Source organism: Thalassophryne amazonica, chromosome 3 (assembly GCF_902500255.1).
Source record: "Thalassophryne amazonica chromosome 3, fThaAma1.1, whole genome shotgun sequence".
NCBI lineage: Eukaryota > Metazoa > Chordata > Actinopteri > Batrachoidiformes > Batrachoididae > Thalassophryne > Thalassophryne amazonica.
Window position 1 is genome coordinate 114,564,944 of NC_047105.1, and position 12,670 is coordinate 114,577,613.

A 12,670-nucleotide genomic window follows, 5' to 3' on the forward strand; every position below is an offset into this window, starting at 1 on the left:
CGTCAACACTGCAGCAGTCTCCTCCCTTCAAAGCCAAGACCCTCGGTGCTCTCCTGTGGTGTCTTCTTTTTTGGAGATAAGGCTCCAAACAGCTTTCACCCATCCACCCTACTCTCCAGTGGAAGGCAGCTCCAGAGTTACTCCCATAGAGTGTGGAGTCAAGAATTCTACTCTTTTGGTGTCAAGCATGTTTTATAGTGGACGACTTGCTAATCCAACCACCAACCCACAAAAAGGATTATCTTTGGGATGGAGGACCACCCATAGTACCCATATGGCGCGTAATATCATGTGTAGGTACACACAAAGAAAATACATAAAATACAGTGTAACATCAGAATTGGTTTAAAATATAAAAAAAAATCTAAACATTAAAAAAATAATTAATAAAAGATTAAAGTGGCATGCCATTTATTGAGTATAAAGGCAGTCTCTCCTCAATCCAGGATTTTATTGCTATAGCACTGTTGTTTTGTTTGAAATGGTGATCAACATTCTTTCTCAACAGAAAATGCTGTGGGACTGGAAATCAACTTATGGAGGGTGTTGTTTTGCATTTGAGCAATTATAAAATCTCCTTCAGGGTTTTCGGCCTTCAAGGGGTCCTATTCTATTAGGGGTCTCCAACCTTGCTCCTGGAGTGCACCTGACACCAAGTTTTGTTTTAGATTAGATTAGATTAGATAAACCATTATTCATCCCTCAATGGGGAAATTTCAGATTTCCACACTCACATTCCACATACAAACAGCAATTGATCTACAATTATTACTTGTTTACCGTAATAATGGCACACATCAGAATTAGGACAACACATATACATTTGACATTGTTTATGTGCACTAAACTTGAAACAGTCCGTTTTCCAATTGAGGTGATGTGAGTGTGTTGGTAGCCGCTGCAACTATCAAGTCGCGCTGCCTGCCAGCTTGGGAAAGAACGGAGGCCAGCCACAGGAAGGGAGGGGCAGGAAAGAGGTGAGAGGAGAAAACTGGAGCATGCTTCAGTCCATGTGTAAGTCCGTCAGTTTATTGTCCTTGTGGGTTGAGATAAGAATGAAGCCGAATAATCTCACCAGAGCCTGGATAAATTCCTCTGGAGGTAAACAGTGGGCAATTGACCTTGATGCTAGATAGCCTGTAGTGTTGCAGCCGAGCAGTGAAAAACACTATTAACAGTTCCACTCGCACAGCCAAATCCCAATTATGAATTAAGAATATTCACCAGCCTCCGAAACCTTCAGCTTCAACTGCAAGGCACGCATCAGCTCCAAGGTGTCATCCAATTTGCATCTGAGTTCAAGAGTCAAAGCAGTCTGAGAATGCACTGCCTTGCCAACCTCGTTAATCATGACGGACAAGCAAGGGCCTGTGGTTCTTGATGCCGCTGTCTTGCCAATTTTCCGGTAGATCAGGGCAGCACATAAGCCAAAAAGTACCAGCCCTGCTACCATGAGACCAAAAATGAATAAATCCTCGACATCCTCAATGGAGAAAGGCGCCAAGCATGCCACACGCCAGGAACTCCAGGAGTCGAGGACATATCCCACACGATACGTTCCATCTGGTCAGGCAGGATCCCCCGGTCCTGACCTTCTTGTAGAAAAAATGGTGTCAATAGCATTCAGAGACCAGCTGATCAATTCCATGGTTAATCCAATAGTAGTCCAATAGATCCAGAATCCATTGTTTGGGTGACCACACCTGAGTTTACTGGCTTTGGGTGAAGCAGGGAAAGTTAGAAATGAAGCAGGATAGGTGTTTTGCAGGAGTACAGTTGAAGACATATGTCACAGATATCCAACACAAGCTGTTTCATAAAGAAGACTGCCCATAGCAGGGTAGTTTCTACATGCAGACAAGTAGAACTGCACAACTTTGAGGATTTTTAGCTTGAAGGCACAACTATAAAAGTAAGACAAAAACCAAATTCCCACAGTATGACCCTTTTAATTCTTTAGAAAGCTGATCATGCATGTGCTACTGCACCCATCATATCCACACAGTATAATCAACAAGTCAAGTGCAATATAATGTTCCTTTGTATATATGTTGGGTGTATCTTTCTCCAGGTAATCCATCCCAACCAACCTCACTACACTACATGAGTCCATACCAGATGAATACGTACGCTATGGCCCTGAAGGCTGTGGGGGAGATTATCCAGGACTATGACAGTGACAAACTCTTCCCAGCATATGGATTTGGAGCGAAACTTCCTCCAGATGGCAAAGTCTCCCACGCTTTCCCTCTGGTAAGAGGTGTAGTAGGTCAACACTTTACTGTCATAGCGTTCAGTCCAAAATGTTAGTTCCTTTGTGAGATTACTAAATACTAATTTAAATCAACAAGCTGTTTTTACATTTAAAGTATCCTTTTGACCACAGCAGCACTGAAACAAGTTGGCAACTTGCTATGATTTTATTTATAGCAGACTCATGCAGACTGTGATTAAACCACAGCCAGGGTGTGAACTGTGTCCATCTGTCAGAAGTAAGGTTTTACTGGGCTGTTGATATTGAATGTAATTCCTTTTTGGACTTTTTTCATAACTTTGGCCAAGAAAAAAAACCCAACATCACAAAATTCTGTCAAACCAAGCACAGCAAAAGAGATGCATCAAGTAAACAATGCATAACTGTAATGGCTTTTATTCCTCCCTGCACACTGCGATTGATGTTGAACACTAATTTTAGTCAGAACCTATGTGAGTAAAATTGCTGCCGTGTGCTTTGCGTGACACAACTCAACATTTTCATCATGATTATTGGCTCTCATCTGGTAGTCCCCAAGCGTTTTCTTTCCCTTTGGAAGTTAATAGCCAGGATGTGGTCAATAGAATCAGAATCAGAATATCGTTAATTCCCCAAGTATCCACAGAAAACAAGGAATTTGCCTTCGGTTTGAGCTGCACTCTCTCAGTACAGCATGCATAAATATACACTAAACTGAATAATTTACATTAATAAAATGTGCAAATGAAATGTGCAAGTAAAATAAAATGTGCAATAAGAGAAAAGAAAAGGATATGTGAAAAATGTGTGATAAATTGTACATGAGGTACATGTGGTATATGATTTAGTGAGTTCATCAGTGTGATGGATGATAGTTGTCTTGGATGTGAAGACGGACTGGTTTGATCACTGAGGGCATACACGTAACTGGAACTGAATCCTGTAAAGAACAATCTTTGCAATCCCTTTGGTGTTTGGGGTGGGGGGGGGTTGGGGGATTCTGCTGGCTGTGCTGGGGGAGTCTTGGGTGTTGGGGGGGCCTTGTGTGCTTCCTGGCCCAGGGGATTGGGTCTCACCTCTTGTCTGGGGACCGGGCCCCACCTTCATATGGCTCAGTGATCCTGCCCACGCTTTGGGTTTGGTTGCGGTGGCTCCTTTGCCCCCCGTCCCTGTCACTGCTCGCTCCTCCCTTTAGGGGCTATGGTCCGGGTGTTGTGGTTCTGGGGCCCCCCTTTTGTGGGCCCATGCCGGCACCCTGTGTGCTTCTCTTGGGTATGGGGTTGCTTCCTGTGCCTCTTGGGGGGGGGGGGAGTGTGTTCCGGCGCCGCCGGGCCGTTCCCCTGGTGATTCGTAGGGCTGCCACGGTGGCTGCCCTTCCTGGCCCCTGTGCCCTTTTGCTACCCTTCTTCTCCTGGTTTCTCCTGGGGCCCTGCGTCCTGGACCCATTTCCGTCTGTTGCGTGTAGTCGGCCATATGGCTTCTGATGTGCCAGAGTGGTCCACGTCATATTTTAAGGTTCTGTACTTTTCTGTACTTGGCCCAACACACCAGTCACAGCAGTGATCGGATATTTAGCTGTGATCTGAGTCTCTGTGCGTGGATGGTTGTGTGTTTGTGGCCGTCACCACAATTCGGTTTTGGGTGCTCTCAAGGGGATCAAGACTCTGGTGTCCTAGATTAGGGTATGGATGCTCATTAATTAGATAACAGACTGTTGCTGTCACTACTTGTTCATGTGTCGTCGTTTGTCCTGGAAAGTTGTATGGTAGGGGCCCCGTCAGCTCAGTGTCTCACTTCTCATCACTTCACAGTTATTGCCTTCACCACTTGTCTTTAGTTCTTGTCTGTCTTCGTGTTGTTTTGGTGGTCGGCTCTTTCTGATAGAAGTTGTTGGTTGGCTTTGAGGTGCAAGCTGATCGGGAAGGGCGGATGGGGTCACATATGCACATCACGTTCACTGACACACTACATACCTACTGTCTTGCAAGAATAAATTGCATATAAATTGCATATGCGTATGGCGTAAGCATTGAATTTGTAGAGGGCTGCTGTATGTTGGTAAGACTTGAAGCTCGCCACTGTCTTCAGGTAACTTCTGGGTGTCTTTGGTGCGGGGCTGGACTGGGACAAAAATTCAACCCTGGACCTTTTGGTCCAGACTAGCTCACCACTACAATCCATGTTCAGATACTGCCCCCCCCCGTTGAACTACATAACTACATAGAAACGCATAAGCCCTTAATAACAGCACTATACTATACTATACTATACTATGCTATATGGAGCCTTGAATAAAATACAGTTGTATGCAAAAGTTTGGGCACCCCTGCTAATTTTCATGATTTTCCTTTATAAATCATTGGTTGTCTGGATCAGAGATTTCAGTTAAATATATCATATAGCAGACAAGCACACTGATATTTGAGAAGTGAAATGAAGCTTCTGGTATTTACAGAAAGTGTGCAATAATTATTTAAAGAAAATGAGGAAGGTGCATAAATTTGTGCACCCTTGTCATTTTATTAATTTGAATACATTTAGCACTAATTATTGGAACACAAAATTGGTTTGGTAAGCTCATTGACCCTTGACCTCCTTACACAGGTGAATCCAGTCATGAGAAAGGGTATTTATGGTGGCCATTTACAAATGTTGCTCCCATGACCAGTACAAAATCAAGGACTGAGACGTCGCCCGGTATGGCGGAGCCGGGGCCCCACCCTGGAGCCAGGCCTGGGCTTGGGGCTCGCGAGCGAGCGAGCGCTTGATGGTTGGGCCTGAGCCCACGGGGCCCGGCCGGGCTCGGCCCAAAAGAGTGACGTGGGCCCGCCCTCCTGTGGGTTCAGCACCTGCCGAGGGGGCCATGGGGGTCGGGTGCAGAGAGGATTGGGTGGCGGTCGAGGGCGGGTGGCCCAGCGGCCCGGTCCGTGCTCACAGCCCCTGGCTGTTGAGATGTGGAATGTCACCTCCCTGGGGGGGAAGGAGCCTGAGCTTGTGCGGGAGGTTGAGAGATACCGACTAGAGATAGTCGGACTCACCTCCACGCACAGCTTGAGCTCTGGTACCCAACTCCTGGAGAGGGGCTGGACGCTCCACTTTTCTGGTGTTACACAGGGAGAAGCGGAGAGCTGGGGTAGCATTGCTTATGGCTCCCCAGCTCAGTCACCATGTGTTGGAGTTCACTCCGGTGAACGAGAGGGTCGCGTCCCTACGCCTTCGGGTCGGGGACAGGTGTCTCACTGTTGTCTCGGCATATGGGCCGAGCGGCAGTGTAGAGTACCCGACCTTTTTGGAGTCCCTGGGAGGGGTACTCCATTTTTCTCCTGGGGGATTTCAGCGCCCACATGGGCGGCGATGGTGAGACCTGGAGGGGGGTGATCAGGAAGCACGGCCTCCCCGATCTGAACCCGAGTGGTGTTCAGCTGTTGGACTTCTGTGCTAGTCACAGTTTGTCCATCACGAACACCATGTTCAAGCACAAGGGTGTCCATCAGTTCACGTGGCACCAGGACACCCTGAGCCGGAGGTCGATGGTCGACTTTGTAGTCGTATCATCTGATCTTCGGCCACGTGTCTCTGACACTCGGGTGAAGAGAGGGGTTGAGCTGTCAACCAATCACCACCTGGTGGTGAGTTGGGTCTGCTGGGAAGGGAGGAAGCCGGTCATACCTGGCAGGCCCAAACGTATCATAAGGGTCTGCTGGGAATGCCTGGCAGAACCCTGTGTCAGCGAGGTCTTCAACTCCAACCTCCGGGTGAGCTTCTCCCAGATCCTGTGGGAGGTTGGAGACATGGAGTCTGAGTGGACCATGTTCTCCACCTCCATTGTTGATGCGGCCGCTCGTAGCTGTGGCCACAAGGTCTCTGGTGCCTGTCGCAGCAGCAATCTTCGAACACGGTGGTGGACGCCGGAAGTAAGGGATGCCCTCAAGCTGAAGAAGGAGTCCTACTTGTCTTTGTTCGTAAGTGGGACCCCGGAGGCAGCTGACAGGTACTGGCAGGCCAAGCGTGCTGCAGCCCATGCGGTCGCAGAGGCAAAGACACGGGTCTGGGAGGAGTTCGGGGAGGCCATGGAGGAGGACTATCGGTCGGCCTCGAAGAAATTCTGGCAAACCGTACAACACCTCAGGAGGCGGAAGCAACTCTCCACCGGCACTGTCTGTGGTGCAGGTGGGGAGCTGTTGACCCTGACTGGGGATGTTGTCGGGTGGTGGAAGGAATACTTCGAGGATCTGCTCAATCCCATCGTCACGTCTTCCAAAGAGGAAGCAGAGTCTGGGGACTCAGAGGCAGACTCATCCATCACCCAGGCCGAAGTCACAGAGGTGGTTAGAAAGCTCCTCGGTGGCAAGGCTCCTGGGGTAGATGAAATCCACCCTGAGTACCTTAAGTCTCTGGATGTTGTGGGACTGTCTTGGTTGACATGCCTCTGCAACATCGCATGGCAGTCGGGGACAGTTCCTATAGCAGGGGTAGGCAACCTGTTCCAGAAAGAGCCATGAGGGTGCAGGTTTTCTTTGCAGCCACTGACTCCACCAGATGATTTCACTGATTAACAGTTAATCAGTTGTGGGACTGTCTTGGCTGACACACCTCTGCAACATCGCGTGGTGATCGGGGACTGTGCCTCTGGATTGGCAGACCAGGGTGGTGGTCCCTCTGTTTAAGAAGGGGGACCGGAGGGTGTGTTCCAACTATAGGAGGATCACACTCTTCAGCCTCCCCAGTAAGGTCTATTCCAGAGTACTGGAGAGGAGAATTCGACCGATGGTCGAACCTCAGATTCAGGAGGAGCAGTGTGGTTTTCGTCCTGGTCACAGCACACTGGACCAGCTCTACACGCTCCATCGGGTGCTTGAGGGTTCATGGGAGTTTGCCCAACCAGTCCACATGTGTTTTGTGCATCTGGAGAAGGCGTTCAACCGTGTCCCTCGGGGCACCCTGTGGGGGTGCTCCGGGAGTACGGGGTCCGGGGTCCTTTGCTAAGGGCTATCCAGTCCCTGTACGACCGCAGCAGGAGCTTGGTTCGCATTGCCGGTAGTAAGTCAAACCTGTTTCCAGTGCATGTTGGCCTCCGCCAGGGCTGCCCTTTGTCACCGGTTCTGTTCATTATTTTATGGACAGAATTTCTAGGCACAGCCAGGGTGTAGAGGGGGTCTGGTTTGGGAACCACAGAATCTCGTCTCTGCTGTTTGTGGACGATGTGGTTCTGTTGGCTTCGTCAAATCAGGACCTTCAGCGTGCACTGGGGCGGTTTGCAGCCGAGTGTGAAGCCTCCGGGATGAAAATCATCACCTCCAAATCCGAGGCCATGGTTCTCGACCGGAAAAAGGTGCTTTGCCCTCTTCAGGTCGGTGGAGTGTCCTTGCCTCAAGTGGAGGAGTTTAAGTATCTCAGGGTCTTTTTCACGAGTGAGGGACGGATTGAGCGTGAGATCGATAGATGGATCGGTGCAGCATCTGCAGTGATGCGGTCGCTGTATTGGACTGTCATGGTGAAGAGACAGCTGAGTAGGGGGGCAAAGCTCTCAATTTACCTATCGATCTACGTTCCGATCCTCACCTATGGTCATGAGATTTGGCTCATGACCGAAAGAGCGAGATCGCGAGTACAAGCGGCCAAGATGAGTTTCCTCCGCAGGGTGGCTGGACGCTCCCTTAGAGATAGGGTGAAGAGCTGGGTCACTCGGGAGGAGCTTGGAGTCGAGCCACTGCTCCTCCACATCAAAAGGAGTCAGTTGAGGTGGCTCGGGCATCTTTTCCAGATGCCCCCTGGATGCCTCACTGGAGAGGTGTTCCAGGCACGTCCCATTGGGAGGAGGCCCCGAAGACCCAGGACATGCTGGAGGGACTACATCTCTCGGCTGGCTTGGGAACGTCTTGGGGTTCCCCTGGAGGAGCTGGGGGAGGTGTGTGGGGATCGGGAGGTCTGGGCAGCTTTGCTTGAGCTGCTGCCCCCGCGACCCGACTCCGGATAAAGCAGAAGAAAATGGATATACGAGGTCTGTCCATAAAGTATCGTACCTTTTTATTTTTTTTTTAAACTATATGGATTTGATTCATATGTTTTCACGTCAGACAAGCTTGAACCCTTGTGCGCATGCGTGAGTTTTTCCACGCCTGTCGGTGACGTCATTCGCCTGTGAGCACGCCTTGTGGAAGGAGTGGTCCCGCCCGGTCGTCGGATTTTCATTGTCTGGAAATGGCGGAATGATTTGGGGTTTTTTTCCATCAGAATTTTTTCAGAAGCTGTTAGAGACTGGCACCTGGAAAGTATTCGAAAAATTTATCTGGCTTTCGGTGAAAATTTTACGGGCTTCACAGAGAATAAGGTCTGTTAGTACAGCTTTAAGGACCCCTTTAAGGAAGAACAAGTTTGGACATTTCACTGATACTGGACTGGTAAGCATTGAAAGCCGAGACAGACATGTCCAAACTTGTACTCTGACATGCCGAAACAGAGGTGTTCCTTTGTCTCGCTTCCAAAGCGAATCGGTCGTGACGCGCGAAGCCTCTGCGTGGCTTTCCATGACAAAATCTCTTGTTAAAAGTGAAATCTGCCAGAAAATGGCTGATGTCCAGCTCTTGTGATAACCAGAGAAAGAGCACACGACAGTCTCGTATCCACAGAGCCATCAGCTCAGAAATGGTCCCGTGGCTTGTGCCGTGTCGTCACAGCTCGGAGCGCGGCGTGCTGAGCGTCCTTAAAGGGGTCCTTAAAGCTGTACTAACAGACCTTATTCTCTGTGAAGCCCGTAAAATTTTCACTGAAAGCCAGATAAATTTTTCGAATGGTTTCCAGGTGCCAGTCTCTAACAGCTTCTGAAAAAATTCTGATGGAACAAAACCCCAAATCATTCCACCATTTCCAGACAATGAAAATCCGACGACGAGGCGGGACCACTCCTTCCACAAGGCGTGCTCACTGGCGAATGACGTCACCGACAGGCGTGGAAAAACTCACGAATGCTCACAAGGGTTCAAGCTTGTCTGACGTGAAAACATATGACTCAAATCCATATAGTTTAAAAAAAAATAAAAAGGTACGATACTTTATGGACAGACCTCGAATATATATATATATATATATATATATATATATATATATATATATATATATATATATATGTATATATATATATATACAAACGCAACACTTTTGGTTTTGCTCCCATTTTGTATGAGATGAACTCAAAGATCTAAAACTTTTTCCACATACACAATATCACCATTTCTCTCAAATATTGTTCACAAACCAGTCTAAATCTGTGATAGTGAGCACTTCTCCTTTGCTGAGATAATCCATCCCGCCTCACAGGTGTGCCATACCAAGATGCTGATTAGACACCATGATTAGTGCACAGGTGTGCCTTAGACTGCCCACAATAAAAGGCCACTCTGAAAGGTGCAGTTTTATCACACAGCACAATGCCACAGATGTCGCAAGATTTGAGGGAGCATGCAATTGGCATGCTGACAGCAGGAATGTCAACCAGAGCTGTTGCTCGTGTATTGAATGTTCATGTCTCTACCATAAGCCGTCTCCAAAGTCGTTTCAGAGAATTTGGCAGTACATCCAACCAGCCTCACAACCGCAGACCACGTGTAACCACACCAGCCCAGGACCTCCACATCCAGCATGTTCACCTCCAAGATCGTCTGAGACCAGCCACTCGGACAGCTGCTGGAACAATTGGTTTGCATAACCAAAGACATTTTGCACAAACTGTCAGAAACCGTCTCAGGGAAGCTCATCTGCATGCTCGTCGTCCTCATCGGCGTCTCGACCTGACTCCAGTTCGTCGTCGTAACCGACTTGAGTGGGCAAATGCTCACATTCGCTGGTGTTTGGCACGTTGGAGAGGTGTTCTCTTCACAGATGATGCAAAGGAGATGTGTTGCACTGCATGAGGCAAATGGTGGTCACACCAGATACTGACTGGTATCCCCCCCCCCAATAAAACAAAACTGCACCTTTCAGAGTGGCCTTTTATTGTGGGCAGTCTAAGGCACACCTGTGCACTAATCATGGTGTCTAATCAGCATCTTGATATGGCACACCTGTGAGGAGGGATGGATTATCTCAGCAAAGGAGAAGTGCTCACTATCACAGATTTCAACTGGTTTGTGAACAATATTTGAGGGAAATGGTGATATTGTGTATGTGGAAAAAGTTTTAGATCTTTGAGTTCATCTCATACAAAATGGGAGCAAAACCAAAAGTGTTGCGTTTATATTTTTGTTGAGTATATATATATATATATATATATATATATATATATATATATATATATATATATATATATATATATATATAGTGGGGTAAAAAAGTATTTAGTCAGCCCCTGATTGTGCAAGTTCTCCTACTTAGAAAGATGAGACAGGTCTGTAATTTTCAACATAGGTACACTTCATGTATGAGAGACAAAATGAGAAAAAAAATCCAGGAAATCACATTGTAGGATTTTTAAAGAATTTATTTGTAAATTATGGTGGAAAATAAGTATTTGGTCACCCACGAACAAGCAAGACTTCTGGCTCTCACAGACCTGTAACTTCTTCTTTAAGAAGCTCTTCTGTCCTCCACCTGTTACCTGTATTAATGACATCTGTTGGAACTTGTTATCTGTATAAAAGACACCTATCCACAGCCTCAAATGGTCAGACTCCAAACTCAACCATGGCCAAGACCAAAGAGCTGTTGAAGGACACCAGGAAGAAAATTGTAGATGTGCACCAGGCTTGGAAGAGTGAATCTACAATAGTCAAGCAGGTTGGTGTGAATAAATCAACTGTGGGAGCAATTGTAAGAAAAATTGAAGACATACACCGTTAATAATCTCCCTTGATATCAGGCTCCATGCAAGATGTCATCCGGTAGGGTCAAAATGATCATGAGAATGGTGAAGGAAAATCCCAGAACCACACGGAGGAACCTGATGTATGACCTGCAGAGAGCTGGGACCAAAGTAACATAGGCTACACACTACGCAGAGAAGGACTCAAATCCTGTAGTGCCAGGTGTGTCCCCCTGCTTAAGACAGTACACATCCAGGCCCGTTTCAAGTTTGCCAGAGAGCATATGGATGATCCAGAGAGGATTGGGAGAATAGCATGTGGTCAGAGGAAACCAAAATAGAACTTTTTAGTAAAAACTCAACTAGTCATGTTTGGAGGAAGAAGAATGCTGAGTTGCATCCCAAGAACGCCATATCTACTGTGAAGCATGGGGGTGGAAACATCATGCTTTGGGGCTGTTTTTCTGCAAAGGCGACAGGACGACTGATCCTTGTTAAGGGAAGAATGAACGTGGCCATGTATTATGAGATTTTAGGCCAAAACCTCCTTCCATCAGTGAGCGCATTAAAGATGCAACGTGGCTGAGTCTTCCAGCATGACAATGATCCCAAACACACCGCTCGGGCAACGAAGGAGTGGCTCTGTAAAAAGCATTTCAAGGTCCTGGAGTGGCCTTGTCAGTCTCCAGACCTCAACTCCATAGAAAATTTGTGGAGGGAGTTGAAAGTCCTTGTTGCCCATCGACAGCCCCAAAACATCACTGCTCTAGAGGAGATCTGCATGGAGGAAGGGGCCAAAATACCAGCTACAGTGTGTGCAAATCTGGTGAATACTTACAGGAAACGTTTGATCTCTGTTATTGCCAACAAAGATTATGTTACAAAGTATTGAGTTGAAGTTTTGTTATTGGCCAAATACTTATTTTCCACCAAAATTTACAAATAAATTCTTTAAAAATCCTACAATGTGATTAACTGGATTTTTTTTTCTTATTTTGTCTCTCACAGTTGAAGTTTACCTATATTGAAAATTACAGACCTCTCTCATCTTTATAAGTCGGAAAACTTGCACAATCAGGGGCTGACTAAATACTTTTTACCCCACTGTGTGTGTGTGTGTGTGTGTGTGTGTGTGTGTGTGTGTGTGTGTGTGTGTGTGTGTGTGTGTGTGTGTGTGTGTGTATACATATATATATATATATATATATATATATATATATATATATATATATATATATATATATATATACGAGGTCTGTCCATAAAGTATAGGTCAGGGGTAGGCAACCTGTTCCAGAAAGAGCCATGAGGGTGCAGGTTTTCTTTGCAGCCACTGACTCCACCAGGTGATTTCACTGATTAACTGATTCCATCTGCTCAAAGTGATATTAATCAGTAAAATCACCTGGTGGAGTCAGTGGCTGCAAAGAAAACCTGCACCCTCATGGCTCTTTCTGGAACAGGTTGCCTACCCCTGGTATAGGTCCTTTTTATTTTTTTCAAAAACTATATGGATTTCATTCATATGTTTTTACGTCAGACATGCTTGAACCCTCGTGCGCATGCGTGAGTTTTTCCACGCCTGTCGGTGACGTCATTCGCCTGTGAGCACTCCTTGTGGGAGGAGTCGTCCAGCCCCT

The 12,670-nt window shown here is 47.0% G+C and overlaps 1 protein-coding gene across 1 annotated transcript in view; it reads left to right on the forward strand.

The window, feature by feature from the left end:
* Nucleotides 1-12,670, forward strand: part of LOC117507463 (copine-9-like) — an 863,862-nt gene that overhangs the window by 745,692 nt on the left and 105,500 nt on the right. Inside the window, exon 16 of the mRNA XM_034167340.1 lies at nucleotides 2,072-2,253. Coding sequence (XP_034023231.1) covers nucleotides 2,072-2,253 — 182 coding nt within the window. The remainder of the gene's footprint in view (nucleotides 1-2,071; nucleotides 2,254-12,670) is intronic.